This window comes from Coffea arabica, chromosome 11e, assembly GCF_036785885.1.
Source record: "Coffea arabica cultivar ET-39 chromosome 11e, Coffea Arabica ET-39 HiFi, whole genome shotgun sequence".
Classification (NCBI taxonomy): domain Eukaryota; kingdom Viridiplantae; phylum Streptophyta; class Magnoliopsida; order Gentianales; family Rubiaceae; genus Coffea; species Coffea arabica.
In genome coordinates this window covers 12379298-12399506 of record NC_092331.1, presented here as the reverse complement: position 1 = coordinate 12399506, position 20209 = coordinate 12379298, and the positions used below count along the sequence as shown (strand labels likewise).

Sequence of the window (20209 nt, the reverse complement as noted above, 5' to 3'; positions counted from 1 at the left end):
CCTATTATTATTCTAGTTTTTATTTCAATGGAAGTTACTGTTGGTATTCCTGCTTGTAATAATTCAGAATCATAATTATGTCTTATTAATTCTGGAAAATTTTCTATATCAGCATTTTCTATATATACTTCCCTTTCTATTGATTTTCCTTTATCAAATTTTTCTATTTTTTGCTCTAATTGTTCTATTTTATTTTCTAAAATTCTTATTCATCTTTCTAGGTAATGTTTTAAGGGCACAGTATTTTCAGTTTTATCCTTTTTAACTGGCTCTAATAAAACGTATATTTGTGCTAATTTATCTAGGCAAAATTTACATCCTTCTGTATAACATAATTAACATTGGAATCTTAATTCTATTGCTGGGTATCTATTAAAATTATAACAAACTTTACTATCATTACCTTTTCTATGTTCCCATTTATGGGTACATTCTACTTCTACTAGATCTAAATCGTCTAATTTTTTAAAATCTTATTTTATTTCTTCTAGGTATATGTTATCCATAATAGTTCTATTTTCCGATTTTTCTAAGATTTCATTTATAAATCCTGTATGTTCTTGTTCTATAAAATTTGTTAAATCTATGTCCTCTGATACTATACTATAAATGCTTTCTGTTTCTAATATATTGTCATCTATTTCTATTAGATCTTCTGAAAATAATTCTACTAAATGAGTTTCTCTGTTACAAGAATTATGTTTATTTGGACAATTAGTTGCTAAATGATTAGGTTGTTTACAAATAAAACAAGATAATCTATTCCTATAGGTACGTTCTGGTCTATATCTTCTAACATGATGTTCCTTTTTAAGAAATGGTTTTCTAGCTTTGCTCTTCCTAAGATAATACTGTTTTCTGGGTACTTTTTATAATTTTTATAAGGTTTTCTATATTTTCTTTTTTCTTTTTCTCTTTCTCCATATTTTTGTGGTGTATATTTTTCTGTACAAAAATTATATTCTCCTTTTAATTGTTTTTGTATTTTAATAAATGTACATTCCTCTACTAACCTATTAATTATGAGTCTTACAGCTGTACTTACATTTTTTAATGTTGGTTCCATAGGTGTTACTTTATGTAAAGTATATATTTTCTTTCCTAGATCGTCTGGTAATTTAGCAAATAATTTTTCTATAATTCCTGCATCATAAAAACATCCTGCTAAACAGCTATGATATAAGAAATCTTGTAAAAATGGTTTAATATGTTTCCAATTTCTAATATATAATTGTTCTATTTTTCTTATTGATTCTATTTGTGTCAGAACTCCTCCTCTATTTGGATTTGTTGCTAAAAGAATTTCTTCTACTCTATTAACAAAATTCATGGGATTTAATCCATGCGCCTGGTCTTGTTGTAATCTATCTAGAAATTTTTGTTTAAATGCTTCCCAAGCTGCTCTTGCTACTCCTCCTAGAAATGTTTCTAAATACGTATACATTTCTGTTACATTATGATCAAACCCTTTTTGTATATAATTCCTAACTACTCGTACTTTCCAGCTACCTATTACATCTTCTATCATTTGGGGGTCATAGGATGTGAACATTAAAGTCTTTCCTTCATCTACTGAATTTTCTTTTATTTCTAATTCTAATGGTCTTCTTTTTCCTCTAGGGTTATATTTTTCTTCTGGTTCTCTATATTCATTATATATTATTCTAGGTGGTTGTCCTGGTTCATATGTTCTAACATTCACTTCTTGGCTAGTGTCAGTTTGCATATTTGTTGGTTGGCTGCTTCGACTGCTTTGTTCCATTAATTCTCTATATGATGTTATACTAACTGTTTCAATATCATCTTTTTCTTTTTTAACTCTAATATTTCCTATATAATCATAATATAAAATTTCATCTAAAGCTATTTGTCCATTTGATTCTAATTTTCTTTCTAAATCAAATAATTCTATTTATGTTAAAATCATATTTAATTCTGCTGGATAAATAATTTTATGTTCTAGTTCTACAAGTTCTTCTTCTATCAAATTTATTTCTACTAGATCTAATTCTGTATCTGATCTTTCTACTTTTTTATTTTCTGTTCCTAAAGATGTTGATTCATAATTATAGAACCTAAGACTTGTTTTTCCTTCACTATTTTTATATATTATACTTTCTTTTGGTATGATTGGATTATTTTCTTCTATAAATTTACTAATTTCCCATTCTTCTCCTGCCAAATTTTCTGAACTTACTTCTATTGGTTTTATTAATTTTATTCCCTTACTAGCCATAGCCTCTACTATTGGTTTGATATCTACCTTGTATCTGGTTTTACTACTATTTGTTAATCTTCCTATAAATCCTATGTTTATTGTTAAATTATCTCCTTGAAAATTTTCATATCCTTTAGTTTGTATGCCTATTTCTAAATTTTTAATATATTTCTAAATTTTTAATATCTTCTAAGGTTACCATAAAATCTGGACTACAATAAAATATTCCTCCATTTTGGTTCTTATCTACTTCTGTACTGGCTATTAATGCATCTTCTACTGGCTATAAATCAGAAGAAGTACCAGTCCACATAGAAGTGCAGCATTCATAGTTAGAAAACATAGTGAAATAGTCAGAAGAAAAAGTAGAATGGTAATAAATTATAAAAGGTTAAATGATAATACTAAAGAGGATAGTTATGACATACCAGATAAAAATGAGCTAATAAATAGAATTCAGTATAGATATACTTTTAGCAAATTTGATTGTAAATCAGGATTTTGACAAGTAAAAATGCACACAGATAGTATAGAATGGACAGCTTTTACATGCCCTTTAGGACATTTTGAATGGTTAGTAATGCCTTTCGGATTAAAAAATGCACCGACAATATTCCAAAGAAAAATGGATAATATTTTTAACAAATATAAAAAATTTGTCATAGTATACATCGATGATATATTAGTATTTTCAAAAAATAAAGAAGGACATGTTGGACACCTAAAGTTAGTTTTCGCAGAATTTATTAGGCATGGAATAATAATTAGTAATAAAAAGGCACAATTTTTTAGGAAAAATATAAAATTTTTAGGAACAGAAATAGGACAAAGAAAAATAAAATTACAACCACATATTTATAAAAAGGTATTAGAATTTTTAGATAAAATAGAAGAAACAAAGAAATTACAACAATTTTTAGGACTACTAAACTATGCCAGATCTTTTATAAAAAATTTAAATAATTTAGTAGCACCATTATACAACAAAACATCTTTAAAAGGACAAAAATTTTTTAATAAAGAAGATGTAAAATTGGTCCAAGCAATAAAACAAATAGTAAGTAAACTAACAGATTTAAAATTATCTTTAGATACAGATTATTTAATAATTGAATGTGATGGCAGTAGTATAGGACTGGGAGCAGTTCTTTTTACGAAACCAAATAAATATAGTAGCAAAAATAGTGAACAAATTTGTAGATATGCCAGTGGCAAATATAAGGAAAAAGGTAATAGAAACAGCATAGACAATGAATTGTTAGCAATAAAATATAGTTTAGACAACTTTAGACTTTTTATACTTAACAAACCAGAAATTACTATTAGAACAGACTGCGAGGCAATAAAAAAGTTTTTTGATAAACACAATAAAAAAAGAAGTTCTACTAGAAGATGGTTAAATTTTGTTGACAACATTATAGGTAATGGATATAAGGTTAAGTTCGAACATATTAAGGGTAAAGATAATAACTTAGCAGATTTTTTATCCCGTCTATTTAACAATTCTTTTGATCTTTTAGCAGATGACACGGCAGCTACCCAAAGTACAAATTGGCCAATGGGAACTTATCAAGTATCCTAAAGGATCCAATTTACATTTTTTCAGCTGTGAGAAAGGTAATTTAGAAGAAATCCAGCAGGATATCTTAGATAGCCTCTGGAATAGTAGAAGTAATTCTGATAGAATTAAAAATTTAAATAGTTTAGCATTTTATTTGAGTAATCTACCAAAACAAAGTTTTTCATATTATGCAGTAGTTCGGGGTAAAACACCTGGAATTTACTCCAAATGGATTTCAATATTAGAACAAATTGAAGATTTTCAAAATCCTTTGTGGAAAGCTTTTCATAGCATCCATGAAGCCTTGGATTTTGCTAGAAAAAATATTGGCATTAGTTTTCATGTAGATAGCAAAGCTAGTATGGATAGCATGAGGGTGCCAGTGCAATCTTGTACAGAAGCCCCTAGTAGTAGCAATAGTGGTAGAAGTTATTCTGATTCAGTAGCATATGATAATACTCATAGCATTCAATTTTGTAGACATTGTAAGGTTATGGAAGAAGCAATTAGAAGTTTAAATCCTAAATCTAGAAATCTAGAAGAAGAAAATAAATTTTTTTTTTAAAAACTCATTCTCTGACAGGGCAGCTCAAAGAAATGTGTAAAATATCTGGATCACAAAGTGATACAAAATTTCACAAATTTCTGAAATAGGGGAGTTACAAGGAAGACTGTCTCATACAGTATCACAAATGGCCAGTTCTTCATGTGACGCCCCCACTTCTCCCTAAGGCGAACCAAAGGGTATCTGCGGGACGCCTGCCCAACTCTCACCAGGACTCACGCAAAAACATTCAAGCTTATAACTAATCTAATAGTCACAAGTACAAAAACATAAATACAGTGATGCGGAAGCGTTCAAGTAAACATGGTCATCTATTATCCAACCCGTACATCGGGTGTTCAAAATACAACTTTAAACCCAAATTCATCTCATACCCAAGTACTACATTCCAAATACAAAAGTACAACCCAAAGCCAAGAGGCGTAGCCATAATGATGATAGAAACCCTAAACAAAAGTACATCAGGAGGGTTTCTCCAATTCGTCTCCGGGTCCAGTCCTGATAAGGAAAACAAATCTACTGGGTGAGCAAAACGCTCGTGAGGCCAAGAACACACATGCAAGCACCTTACTCAAATAACAATCTCAATATACAAGTCAAGTAATCGCATTTTAGTAATTAACAATTTAATGGAAATATAACCAGAAACAATTCAAGGATACTGGAGCTCTCAGGAGCTATATTCCACTTGCGCATTCAATAACCTCCACGAATTGACACTCCGTCAATCGGGTAGGTTTAGTCCGTAGAACTCCACTTAACCTGTCCCCTTTCACCTTACATACCCCTGTATCGGGCCCGCCTGTCATTTGTTTGTGGCGATACTACTCGAGTATGCCAAGCAAGACCTCTCATTAAGTCAAGCTTATACATCCCATGGCTCGCCAAGGTTCCCGACCAAGCCCATGCCGGCTCGAGTCCAAGGTCAGCCAATGAGATTTGGGCGTCCCCAAGCACTTGTGTGTCGAGGAGATTCACTCCAACGACGTATGCAGCTAGCATACCAATACATTTCATTCATTCAATGCATTTCAATCATTAAAATTTCATTTCTAATGAGAACGAGTATGGTAAAGTACACACTCGACTCCACTTTCAAGATTTTCAATCATTAATAACAATTAAACATGTAACAAGTTTACATACACCTGACACTCACCAAGTATTAGGTGTAAGTAAGGTCAAGGGAAGTTCAAGCGTCCACCGGGGAATCCTCTTGAAGGTCCTCGTGTGCGCCTGAGCAAATAATAGTGAATTATCATTCATATCCCAAATATCGAGGAATAATTCGTTCACTAGCATTAATTGAGTGAATTCCGTGAAAATGAACCTCAATTACTCGTAAATCGAGGTTCGAGTGGGGTTTGATAACGTTCAAAAGTATTTAAGTCTTTATTTAGGAAATCGGGGATAAAACGTTTAGATAATATCAAAAGAATAAAGAGTTCTTGAAAAACTCTATTTCATTGAAATTGAAAATTTTCAGTTTTATTATGAATCTCTGAAAAATCGTAACTCACTCGGCACAAGTCGAGAATTGGAAAACTTTATACCGTTGCAAACCTCTTAGAAAGTACTATAAGTTCCCAGAAGACACTTTTCCATGAATCGAAGTGGAAAGTGCTCAAAAATGAGATTGAAGGTACAGACTCGGTTTACAAGGCAGAATTAAGTTGGATTTTTACCAACTTTGAAAATTTGGTACGATTCACACGTTGCGAACCGGCCTCTGAAATCTGTAACTCAATTAGAGTTGCAAGTGAGGTTTATAGCAAAGCAAGCGGATCAAGAATCGGATTTTCGAGTACCGAGATACGGTAGCTCAAAGTTGGGAAAAATTCAAGACTGGAGAAGAATTTCCAGATTTGAACCTCCAACACTAAAAATTTAATTAGGTATCGAAACGAACTTGGATTGGTACCAAAATTGACAGTATTTTACTCTTATATAAAGAGTATCTCTCTATCAAGTTTCACAGAAAAATACCTTCGGGAAGGTAGTCAACGAACCAACTAAAGTTCGGAAAAATTCTTAAGGCAATCTGCCTTTAATCCTTTTCTTTCCAAATCCAATCGTTTGGCTAAGAAAATCCTTCAATCATGGTTCATATGTGAAAGAAAAGTCTAAGGAACATTCAGGGTGCATTTGGTAGGTGTTTAACACCATGAATTTCATTTAATAAGACCACAACAAGTCTTATTCCAAATCTGTCCAAAAGTAGGTTTTTCCAAAACAGAGCAGTGTTCTTGTTTTGATCACAACTCAGTCGACCTAACTCGGAATTGAGCATGGTTTATGACGTTGGAAAATACATTCATAGGGTTAGAAGTTCACAGAAGGAAACATTCTGAAATTTGGCAAGCAACCAGCTCGAATTGAGCCTCAAGTTGCTGCCTCGACAAATCATTCCAGCAGATCTGAGAGACAGGACAGCTATCTTAAAACGAATGGTTCGGCTCCTACACATGGAATCAGAATACGCATTTTATACCGTTAGAAAGGTATGGATGTCTAGTTTCGAATGCCACCGACGGCACTCAATTTTAACGTCGGAGGACAAAGTTATGATCAAAATACTACCGCTGGACAGGGTTATCCGAAAATAGTTTTCCAGCTTGCCTAGTTCACGAATAAATTCATTTGCCCATCTAAACGTTAATGTTTTCCAATGAAAATTTTTACACATCTAACATAACATATAAACATCAGGTTCACGCCAATAAATCACCAAAAATTGGCCTTATCATGGCCGAACAAAACAGGGGCAGTTTCGGAAATTTATTGTCATGACCTCAACTTTGAGTTTCCAACAATAATACTCCATAAATCCATCATTTTAACCACTAAACTACCATTAAATCCAACATTAAACCTCTAATCAGCAACAACCCAAGTGTGGGAATTCATAGAGCCCACTTTCAAATTTTCCAACAATATCAAGTCATCCATACACATGCAATAGCTTAAAGATGTATTTCTACCATCATAATCCAAGTTTAAGGTGTAGGATGATGTTATACCTCCTTAGTGCTTTAGATCAGAAATTTTCGGTCCTCAAGAGGCTCCAAGAAACCGTGAATTGCAGCCCTTTAGTTAGCTAGATCCAACCTCCAAGTAGTTTGCTAGATGGTCTTCAAGTTTGGTGAAGATTGATTGAAATTTTGTGGTTGATTTGGTGAAGAAAATTTTGAAATAATGGAGTGAGAGAGAGGGGTGGGCTGGTCGGCACTTTGGGAGAGAAGAGAGAGTGAAATATGATCAATTCTAGCTTCCAAGGGAAGATTAAAATGAGTGGTGAAAATTCACTCCAAAGTCAACCCTCATTAGGGCTCGTTTGGTGCGTTTATGGCTCGATTTCTCTCGCGTTTGGTTCACTAGTGCACTAAACCTCTAATGTACTTATGTTCATATAAATATTATTCACTCTTAATTGTCTCGAAATAAGGGTCTAAAGTCCCTCAAATAAAGCCGCGCGTGTGAAAACGCGTACCGTCAATTTTAGCGCTATTACGCGAAACCTCCGAGAAATTCTTATAACGATAATACTATTAACTATCACTTAAGTACTTAAATCTAAAATTACCTATTTTAGGACCATTGTACAAGTCTTGAATATTCCAAGCCTATTGTAATCTCAATCGGATAAAATTTCCTAACGCGTTTTCATTTTTTCGCTAAACAAGCTTCCAAGAAAATAATTTTTGAAACAAGACACTTTAAAAATATAATGAAACTATAATTCCATGTATTTAGGTCTAATAAGGATAGAAAATAATATTCGGGGCCATTGGCCAAATAAATAATTAAATAAGCTCGTAACTGGAGTTTAAAATAGGTAAATTTGTGAATTCTTACATGAGTCGAGTATTAATTTCTCAATTAACTTTTCTTAATATACTATTAAACATTCTTAATTCTCCAATATTAATACACACCCGATTCAAGTATTGCCTCGAAAGGCGTGCACTCGTTGTTCCAAACTAAACGAATTTTTGAAAAGTAAATTTTCCAACAAAACGCTTTAAAAACATAAAAGAGACGTTGTTCCATCTAAATGGATTTAAAATGGTCGAAATAAATAATTCGGAGAAAATGAGTGAATAATTATTTAAATAACCCGGTAATATTCTATAAAAATAAGAAAATTTTCGAGTCCTCACATCCTCCCCTCCTTAAAAGGAATTTCGTACTCGAAATTCACACCTGGGACAATAAATGGTTTAGTCTACCAGACGAATCACAAACTTATATTCTCCAACCCATTCTTCACAATCTCGATTCATCCAACTAGCAATCAAACCTTGATTTCTTTCTAATAGGCACTCTAACTTCCAAGTCATATGGCAACTTAATCGGCTTCATGTCTACCTCATATAGAAAATGTCTTCACCTCCTTAATACAAATTCATAACCACTAACTCCAAATCATGAGTTAGCTACTTTCTCTTGTGATGTTATAACTTTCAAGAGATATACACAATCACCTCATCATGTATCGTTGGTATACATTCTAACTCATCCTGTGGAATACCTGGATAAATTACAACACCACCTCCTCCGTTTGGTAAACTAACACAAGTACATTGGTTAAACATTTCTCACCTTTAAAATTCTTCTTCATATTTGGAATTCTAGATAACTTGCCAAGTCTAGAAAGGTCCTTAATCAAACCAAAGGTAATATTCGACCACCTCGAAGAACTTCAACTCTAAGTAGGATTCTCTAGTCATTTCCTCTTAAACAACTTCCATTATAGCTGAGTCAATAACAATTCCTTTCTTAGATATCGTATGACCTTGAAAGGCTATTTCTTTCAATCAAACTCACATTCATTGAACTTAATGGAAGTCGGTGCTTTCTCGAGGTTCGTAAAACTATCATCAAGTGTCTTTCATGATTTTCCAAACCTTAGAGTATACCGATATATCATCAATAAATGCCACCACAGATTAATCCAATTATGATTTAAAACCCCGATGCATTCAGGTCATAATTGCTGCTAGTGCATTGATCAACCCAACTAGCGTAATTGAAGTTCAAAGTGTCCAAATCTTGAATTAGAAGTGATCCTAGTCACATCAATTCCTAGGATTCCCAATTGGTAATAGCTCTACTTTAAATCCAACTTGAATAATATCACGGCTCCTTGCCATCGACCAAAATCTTAAGCTATGTAAAACACTGGAGTATTTGTTCTTAATGGTTATATCGTTCAAGTCTCGATAATCTATATATATAGCCTCAAGTTTCCATTTAAAATATGATATTCGATCCCTCAATCATTAGGCTCACTAAATCTATTAGACGTTTCCTTTCTCTAACCCAAGTCTCACAACCTTAATATATCAAAGTGACAATCAAACATTGGATCCCAACTTCAACATCAAGTTCTCGATTTGGTCACGATCCTTGGTCATCTCCAAGATCTCAAGTTTGCTTACCTTCTCAAGTACAATCTTGATCATGTCTATTATCATTCATATCTTATTATTAATCCAAAGGTGTAGGGCAAAGTGTAACTACACATATAAGCCATGAAATCAATTAGAATCAAGGTACCTCTCCATAGGTCATAGAAATTCGTAGTAGTTGCATCAAGTTGGGATAGATTTATCAAATCATTTCAAAAAGGGAAAAAGAAAACAATAAGATTATACCAAAATGTGTCAAGTTGCCAAGATACAAAATAACAAAAGACTTTTCCTTCTTTTTTTTTTTTTTTTAAAGTTCATAACCTCCAAAGGTATTAATCTAGACTAGAGTGAAACTATAGATTATATCCCTCGGGTGGAGTCGAAATCATTCTTACTCGTAGAATTTTCACTACTAGGATCCCTTCATAGCCATGGGTACTAATCATTCCCATCTGGTACTTGATTGCTTTGTAGCGGACCTAGCCGATTGCTAAGTACTTTCTCTTTCGAAACTTTGGGCAATTCAAAAACTTATACTCGGTAATACCGCACTTCAGACATTCTCCTTGTTTCCTCCAATACTCGGCCTCAGAGTAATTAATCTTACCACAGTAATCTCAAGTTACATGAGAAATCACAACTTGACCAGTTTGGAAATTTCCTTTGAAATTCTACCTCATCCTGAGAATTATCTATTTTCTTATGCATTTTTTTTCCAAAGTTGTCATCTTATCAGTTGGCTCTAGTCAAATACTAACTTGCTAGGCAGATCAAAGGATCAAAATGAGTAGTCATTCATAATAGAACTAGTCATATTATTCTTGCATACTCACTCATAAAGTTGCTCGAGAAGAAACCCTAACCTCTAGTTTCCAATAGTGCCCTATTTCATCCCTTCAAATCAATTCTTCTATTTCAAAATTAGACTCTCCACGAAATTCAGATGGAGCAAACTTCAAGAATCATTCTATTTTCACATCTCTCTTGATCCTTAGGTTGGCTTATCGGTCTAGAGTTTCGATACTCAACCAACCGTGCTGGAGCATCAATCGTATGGTCAATAGCAGTAGTTACATGATTGTTTCCTTTATTTCTAGGATTTCGGTTCAATCCAGCAGTCAATCAATAATCATCCCCTTGAGCTTGAGGTTGCTTAACCCCCCACGCTCTCGATCCATTTCACTTCTTTAGTCACTCATAAATTTAACATGTTTAAAGGCATGATATGAAGTGAGTGCACATAACCAGAGTTTGAAAAGTGACACCTTTATCACGCCGAACAAATACAAGAATAAAAGGGGGACACCAAAATAATCGCAAATGTGTACATCTCAATCATGGGTTTGAAATCATAAAGCAGTAAAGTCAAGTATGTCATGTGTAATATTTAATTGCCTCAAAAGGTAGGAAACATAGTGAAACAAAACACAAAATGCAATGGCCTTCAAGCGAGTGCCACCCTGTCTATCTTTGGCAAAAACTATTAAAATAATTTAAATCACTAGTTTAGTGATTGGCGGAGCCAAAAGTCTTCACTATCTCCATAGGATCATTTTCATTTCCAGCACTAGGAGTTTTAATCTCATGTCCCTTATCAAGTATCTTGTCATTCTCCACTTGTTCAACCAAGGTAACACACCCAGTCATTGACTTATCCATCCGGTCTTTAATTTCGTGTACTACCCTAGCAAGTCAGTTCTTAGCTTTTTAAAGCTGCTTACTAGGAGTCTTTATCTTTTCCTCGCTCCTCAAGTACCACAGTTTCCACTTCAAAATTCTAATAGTCTGAGCATCGACAATTGCCCTCGGTCCTCGTTTATCCTCTTGAACTACCCTAGTTTCCTTGAATAATCTCCTTCGATTATCGGTTATCGCTAATATCACATTATTTGGGTATAAGCAAGTCCTCTAGTAGTCACATAGAATTCTAGTTTGGCGAAATGAGTTATATCTCCAGCGAGCTCCCTTAAGCCCTTCTCAACAATGGCCTCCATAACGTGTCCCTGAGACGGTTCATTACCACCGTTACCTTCCATAACTTACAATTAAAATTAAAAGCTTAAATGGGTCCAAGAATCTTAAACAAACTGGATTTGATCATCTCGTACTATCTCACATATCTCTTACAAGATCGAGACTCCCAACTGTCCATAAGTTCAAACCTAGGTTCCAATTTTCATCCCCACAAGTGGTCACCTTAACTTCCCAATCAGTTCCACAATCCGGCATCCTAAACTTCAAGCCTAGGATATACTACAGAGATCTAAAGCCTAGGCTCTGATACCAACTGTGACGCCCCCACTTCTCCCTAAGGCGAACCAAAGGGTATCTGCGAGACGCCTGCCCAACTCTCGCCAGGACTCAGGCAAAAACATTCAACCTTATAACTAATCTAATAGTCACAAGTACAAAAACATAAATACAGTGATGCGGAAGCGTTCAAGTAAACATGGTCATCCATTATCCAACCCGTACATCGGGTGTTCAAAATACAACTTTAAACCCAAATTCATCTCATGCCCAAGTACTACATTCCAAATACAAAAGTACAACCCAAAGCCAAGAGGCGTAGCCATAATGATGATAGAAACCCTAAACAAAAGTATATCAGGAGGGTTTCTCCAATTCGTCTCCGGGTCCAGTCCTGATAAGGAAAACAAATCTACAGGGTGAGCAAAACGCTCGTGAGGCCAAGAACACACATGCAAGCACCTTACTCAAATAACAATCTCAATATACAAGTCAAGTAATCGCATTTTAGTAATTAACAATTTAATGGAAATATAACCAGAAACAATTCAAGGATACTGGAGCTCTCAGAAGCTATATTCCACTTGCGCATTCAATAACCTCCACGAATTGACACTCCGTCAATCGGGTAGGTTTAGTCCGTAGAACTCCACTTAACCTGTCCCCTTTCACCTTACATACCCCTGTATCGGGCCCGCTTGTCATTTGTTTGTGGCGATACTACTCGAGTATGCCAAACAAGACCTCTCATTAAGTCAAGCTTATACATCCCATGGCTCGCCAAAGTTCCCGACCAAGCCCATGCCGGCTCGAGTCCAAGGTCGGCCAATGAGATTTGGGCGTCCCCAAGCACTTGTGTGTCGAGGAGATTCACTCCAACGACGTATGCAGCTAGCATACCAATACATTTCATTCATTCAATGCATTTCAATCATTAAAATTTCATTTCTAATGAGAACGAGTATGATAAAGTACACACTCGACTCCACTTTCAATATTTTCAATCATTAATAACAATTAAACATGTAACAAGTTTACATACACCTGACACTCACCAAGTATTAGGTGTAAGTAAGGTCAAGGGAAGTTCAAGCGTCCACCGGGGAATCCTCTTGAAGATCCTCGTGTGCGCCTGAGCAAATAATAGTGAATTATCATTCATATCCCAAATATCAAGGAATAATTCGTTCACTAGCATTAATCGAGTGAATTCCGTGAAAATGAATCTCAATTACTCGTAAATCGAGGTTCGAGTGGGGTTTGATAACGTTCAAAAGTATTTAAGTCTTTATCTAGGAAATCGGGGATAAAACGTTTAGATAATATCAAAAGAATAAAGAGTTCTTGAAAAACTCTATTTCCTTGAAATTGAAAATTTTCAGTTTTATTATGAATCTTTGAAAAATCGTAACTCACTCGGCACAAGTCGAGAATTGGAAAACTTTATACCGTTAGAAACCTCTTAGAAAGTACTATAAGTTCCTAGAAGACACTTTTCCATGAATCGAAGTGGAAAGTGCTCAAAAATGAGCTTGAAGGTACAGACTCGGTTTACAAGGCAGAATTAAGTTGGATTTTTACCAACTTTCAAAATTTGGTACGATTCACACGTTGCGAACCGGCCTCTGAAATCTGTAACTCAATTAGAGTTGCAAGTGAGGTTTATAGCAAAGCAAGCGGATCAAGAATCGGAGTTTCGAGTACCGAGATACGGTAGTTCAAAGTTGGGGAAAATTCAAGACTGGAGAAGAATTTCCAGATTTGAACCTCCAACACTAAAACTTTAATTAGGTATCGAAACGAACTTGGATTGGTACCAAAATTGGCAGTATTTTACTCTTATATAAAGAGTATCTCTCTATCAAGTTTCACAGAAAAATACCTTCGGGAAGGTAGTCAACGAACCAACTAAAGTTCGGAAAAATTCTTAAGGCAATCTGCCTTTAATCCTTTTCTTTCCAAATCCAATCGTTTGGCTAAGAAAATCCTTCAATCATGGTTCATATGTGAAAGAAAAGTCTAAGGAACATTCAGGGTGCATTTGGTAGGTGTTTAACACCATGAATTTCATTTAATAAGACCACAACAAGTCTTATTCCAAATCTGTCCAAAAGTAGGTTTTTCCAAAACAGAGCAGTGTTCTTGTTTTGATCACAACTCAGTCGACCTAACTCGGAATTGAGCATGGTTTATGGCGTTGGAAAATACATTCATAGGGTTAGAAGTTCACAGAAGGAAACATTCTGAAATTTGGCAAGCAACCAGCTCGAATTGAGCCTCAAGTTGCTGCCTCGACAAATCATTCCAGCAGATCCGAGAGACAGGATAGCTATCTTAAAACGAATGGTTCGGCTCCTACACATGGAATCAGAATACGTATTTTATACCGTTGGAAAGGTATGGATGTCTAGTTTCGAATGCCACTGACGGCACTCAATTTTAACGTCGGAGGACAAAGTTATGATCAAAATGCTACCGCTGGACAGGGTTATCCGAAAATAGTTTTCCAGCTTGCCTAGTTCACGAATAAATTCATTTGCCCATCTAAACGTTAATGTTTTCCAATGAAAATTTTTACACATCTAACATAACATATAAACATCAGGTTCACGCCAATAAATCACCAAAAATTGGCCTTATCATGGCCGAACAAAACAGGGGCAGTTTCGGAAATTTCTTGTCATGACCTCAACTTTGAGTTTCCAACAATAATACTCCATAAATCCATCATTTTAACCACTAAACTACCATTAAATCCAACATTAAACCTCTAATCAGCAACAACCCAAGTGTGGGAATTCATAGAGCCCACTTTCAAATTTTCCAACAATATCAAGCCATCCATACACATGCAATAGCTTAAAGATGTATTTCTACCATCATAATCCAAGTTTAAGGTGTAGGATGATGTTATACCTCCTTAGTGCTTTAGATCAGAAATTTTCGGTCCTCAAGAGGCTCCAAGAAACCGTGAATTGCAGCCCTTTAGTTAGCTAGATCCAACCTCCAAGTAGTTTGCTAGATGGTCTTCAAGTTTGATGAAGATTGATTGAAGTTTTGTGGTTGATTTGGTGAAGAAAATTTTGAAATAATGGAGTGAGAGAGAGAGGTGGGCTGGTCGGCACTTTGGGAGAGAAGAGAGAGTGAAATATGATCAATTCTAGCTTCCAAGGGAAGATTAAAATGAGTGGTGAAAATTCACTCCAAAGTCAACCCTCATTAGGGCTCGTTTGGTGCGTTTCTGGCTCGATTTCTCTCGCGTTTGGTTCACTAGTGCACTAAACCTCTAATGTACTTATGTTCATATAAATATTATTCACTCTTAATTATCTCGAAATAAGGGTCTAAAGTCCCTCAAATAAAGTCGCGCGTGTGAAAACGCGTACCGTCAATTTTAGCGCTATTACGCGAAACCTCCGAGAAATTCTTATAACGATAATACTATTAACTATCACTTAAGTACTTAAATCTAAAATTACCTATTTTAGGACCATTGTACAAGTCTTGAATATTCCAAGCCTATGGTAATCTCAATCGGATAAAATTTCCTAACGCGTTTTCATTTTTTCGCTAAACAAGCTTCCAAGAAAATAATTTTTGAAACGAGACACTTTAAAAATATAATGAAGCTATAATTCCATGTATTTAGGTCTAATAAGGATAGAAAATAATATTTGGGGCCATTGGCCAAATAAATAATTAAATAAGCTCGTAACTGGAGTTTAAAATAGGTAAATTTGTGAGTTCTTACATGAGTCGAGTATTAATTTCTCAATTAACTTTTCTTAATCCACTATTAAACATTCTTAATTCTCCAATATTAATACACTCCCGATTCAAGTATTGCCTCGAAAGACGTGCACTCGTTGTTCCAAACTAAACGAATTTTTGAAAAGTAAATTTTCCAACAAAACGCTTGAAAAACATAAAAGAGACGTTGTTCCATCTAAATGGATTTAAAATGGTCGAAATAAATAATTCGGAGAAAATGAGTGAATAATTATTTAAATAACCCGGTAATATTCTATAAAAATAAGAAAATTTTCGAGTCCTCACACTTCATCCGGCCTAGTAAAAGAGATTTTTATAAAAGAACAACCCATCTCAAATAGATCCTTTGAGTTTCTTAAACCCAGAATGTTTTTTAGACCTTACTCTTTATTAGAACCTTTCCCTTTATCAATCATAGAAATTATCAGCCAAAAAGTGCAAGCCTAGCACTTAGCAAAATTAGAAACAGTACAAAAATACTTCAAAGAAATAACAACCAAATCCAATACCAACTACAGCCTTAACATAAGTCCATCTTACTGGATCAACCCACATAAAAATGCCCAAATAATCCAGGACCTTGTGACCATCAAAAATACAGAAACCATTGTGTACATACACTTGACTTTCTCATACTCAGAGCATCTATTAAACGACACAGATATACTCCAGTAGCCCTTATGGTCAATCAAGAAAGAATAGTTCTTACACCACAGTTCTTAATGGATTGTGGATTCTTAAAAGAATTTTGAATTTCTGATCCGAATGACTCATATCAGCTAGGAACAAGTTTAGCATATTTTTGTAGACAAATGCTAAATTATGGACAATGGGTTCGAGTAAAAATTAAGTCAGTACCAGCAGAATGGATTGGACTCATTGATTTAGAACCAACAATTCATAGAATAAAGATTCAAGTTAGCAATGTTTATCCAACTCCACCAGCAGCAGCAAGGACAATAATAGCAGAATGTCCTTTAGCACTAGAAGAACAACTCCGAAATTCAAAGGCTATGCACTTAGCCTATAGACATTTTAAATCCGGATGGTCATATTTCAGATTGACAGCAGAAAACAAAATTCAGAAGATCTATACTCCCTACCGATATAATCTGGAAAAAGACTTTATAGTTCAAACAACTTATCCAGAACTATTCCAACAGTACTTAAATGATTATATGGAAGAAAGAGCCCAGTCGGAAGAAATTGAAGAAGAAGACAACGATCATTATTAGCAAACAATGGGACCAGAAGAACTCCACAACATCGAGAATATGATGGAAGGATAATAGGATCTAAACACATTATTGTACATACCTTACAATTGAAAGCACTGAAAAGATGCCGATCTCATAAATTTTGGTCATTGTCAGCCATATAGCCTTTAGCTTTTTGAAAATTTTGGCCATTATCGGCCATATAGCTTTTTGACATAGCATTTTAAAAATTTAGACCACTATCGGCCTCATAGACTAGACACCGGATTCCAACCAAGTTGAAATCTGCAAAAATAATTAGGAAACACAAGTTCGGATTTCAAATCCGAACAACAAGCCTATAAAAGCACCAGTCTCAAACCATTGTTGGGCATGATGCTTTCATAACTTGTAAATTACAAAGCATTCCATATATTCAGTTCTAAACACTTTTGCAAGTTTAATCTTTCTGGTCATCTTATTATTGAGAGGAAAGGGAAACATAGAATAGAAATTAGTATAGTCTACCCTAGATTTAATCCAAATAACCGGAAACTTTGAGAGAGATACCCTATTTTGGAGTCTTAAAAGTCCAAAAGATGGTGTAGTACCCATCATAGCCGTACGGTCAAAATACTGCAAGGCGTAAGGGGAAGATCTGGTAAAGCAAACCTCCAAAAACAGGATTCCAACTCTCATAGTATCAGAAGGAAACTTTGGAATAAAAGCAAGGAAGGTATAATTTCTGTAACCTCTATCAAGTACCGAGTACTCATATAATTTTTAAAACTCATATACTTTATAATTTCTGCATATAAACTCTGTATGAATTTTGAACTACCTTTTCAGTTCACAACTACTCAAGAAAATTCATATAGAATAGCATTAGCAACTTTTAAATAATCAGATACATATTATTATTTTGATAAAATTTTAGAAGATTTAGAAACGTTAGATCAGTGTTTAGCATATATACAAACAGAAGAATCTAGATTAGTAAAAGTAACACACCACCATCCCGAATCCTTTCTCAGAAATCTTAGACAAGCAAAAGTAGATTTACTTTGGCACAGATATTCCGAAGTAAAATCCATAGAAAGACAAAAATTAGAATAAAAGGAAAAATATAAAAATAAAAAGAATTTCTGTAATAAGATCTGTGGAACCTTGAATTAAGCAATATAGGTTTTTCTAGATTTATTTTTTATTTCTGTAATAAGATCTGATCTAACGTTTCTAAATCTTCTAAAATTTTATCAAAATAATAATATGTATCTGATTGTTTAAGAGTTGCTAATGCTATTCTATATGAATTTTCTTGAGTAGTTGTGAACTGAAAAGACAGTTCAAAATTCATACAGAGTTTATATGCAGAAATTATAAAGTATATGAGTTTTAAAAATTATATGAGTACTCGATACTTGATAGAGGTTACAGAAATTATACCTTCCTTGTTTTTATTCCAAAGTTTCCTTCTGATGCTATGATAGTTGGAATCCTGTTTTTGGAGGTTTGTCTCACCAGATCTTCCCCTTACGCTTTGCAGTACTCTTGACCGTATGGCTATGATGGGTACTACACCGTCTTTTGGACTTTTAAGACTCCAAAATACAGTATCTCTCTCAACGTTTCCGATTATTTGGATTAAATCTAGAGTAGGCTGTAGTAATTTCTATTCTATGTTTCCCTTTCCTCTCAATAATAAGATGACTAGAAAGATTAAGCTTGCAAAAGTGTTTAGAACTGAATATATGGAATGCTTTTTAATTTACAAGTTATGAAAGCATCGTGCCCAACAATGGTTTGAGACTGGTGCTTTTATAGGCTTGTTGTTCAGATTTGAAATCCGGACTTGTGTTTCCTAATTATTTTTGCGGATTTCAACTTGGTTGGAATCCGGTGTCTAGTCTATGAGGCCGACCGTGGCCTAAATTTTTAAAATGCTATGTCAAAAAGCTATATAGTCGATAATGGCCAAAATTTTCAAAAAGCTAAAGGCTATATGGCCTACAATGGCTAAAAGGCCTACAATGGCAAAAATTTTCAAAAAGCTAAAGGCTATAATGGTTAAAAAACCTACAATGGCCAACATTTTCAAAAAGCTAAAGGCTATATGGCTGACAATGGCCAAAATTTATGAGACCGGCATCTTTTCAGTGCTTTCAATTGTAAGGTATGTACAATAATGTGTCTAGGTCCTATTATCCTTCCATCATATTCTCGATGTTGTGGAGTTCTTCTGGTCCCATTGTTTGCCAATAATGATCGTTGTCTTCTTTTTCAATTTCTCCTTCAATTTCTTCCGGCTGAGCTCTTTCTTCCATATAATCATTTAAGTATTGCTGGAATAGTTCTGGATAAGTTGTTTGAACTAGAAAGTCTTTTTCCAGATTATATCGGTAGGGAGTGTAGATCTTCTGAATTTTGTTTTATGCTGCTAATCTGAAATATATATATTTATAAATATATTTATAAATATTTATAGACAAAATGCTATTATATACATATTATAAATATTTATATTTTGTTAAAATATATTTATATAAATATATAAATATATATATTTCAATTTTATTTTATAAAATGTATATTAATATATATATTTATATATGTATATTAAATACATATTTATAAATTATATTTGTATTATATATATTAATTTGCATATTATAAAACAAAATTGAAATAAAAAATATTATATATATAAATAAATAAATATTTATATATAGAAACAAAGCCAATATATATTTAAAAAAAATTTAAATTATAAAAATACTCAAAAATATACTTTAAAAATACCACTAAAAAATTCAAAAAATATTTACAATAAAAGTTTTTCATATACACAACTACAGTAAAATTTTTAAAAAACACCTCAAAAAACAGTTAATTCAAACGGAGTCTAAGATAACTAGGATTTCTCTAATACACTTTTAACACTTCTAATCACATAATTCCTCTAACACCACACTTGTCCTCGTCCACCAAATTTAACGAAAACATCTCACTAATTGATCAAACCACCTTAATAATCTACAAAACTTAACATGCACTAAAATATAAAAAAAAAGAAAAAATCTTAACTTAACATTTAAAATCACTATCAAATTAAGACTAGCAAATAAGTAAATAAAGTAATATTAAAAAGAAATATAAATTAATTTTTTAAAAATAGGAGAAAATTTAAAAATAATTTTCGGCTTCTCACACACTCTCTCTCGTAAGAAAATTTCG

General features: G+C 33.7%; 1 protein-coding gene across 10 annotated transcripts in view; it reads right to left on the bottom strand.

The window, feature by feature from the left end:
• Nucleotides 1-4402: 4402 nt before the first annotated feature.
• Nucleotides 4403-20209, bottom strand: part of LOC113717847 (uncharacterized) — a 29676-nt gene continuing 13869 nt past the window's right edge. For 5 of the 10 annotated variants that reach the window (XR_011825477.1, XR_003454521.2, XR_003454519.2 and 2 more), the window contains one exon: nt 12197-12402. Coding sequence is in view for 2 of the 10 variants with exons in the window: in XM_072072792.1 (XP_071928893.1) it covers nt 4806-4842; nt 5504-5580 (114 nt within the window). In the remaining 8 variants the exon portion in view is untranslated. Of the gene's footprint in view, nt 4843-5503; nt 5581-12196; nt 12403-13063; nt 13141-20209 lie in introns of those variants that run through there. The other 5 variants (XR_003454513.2, XM_072072792.1, XR_003454512.2 and 2 more) reach the window with 3 other exon arrangements.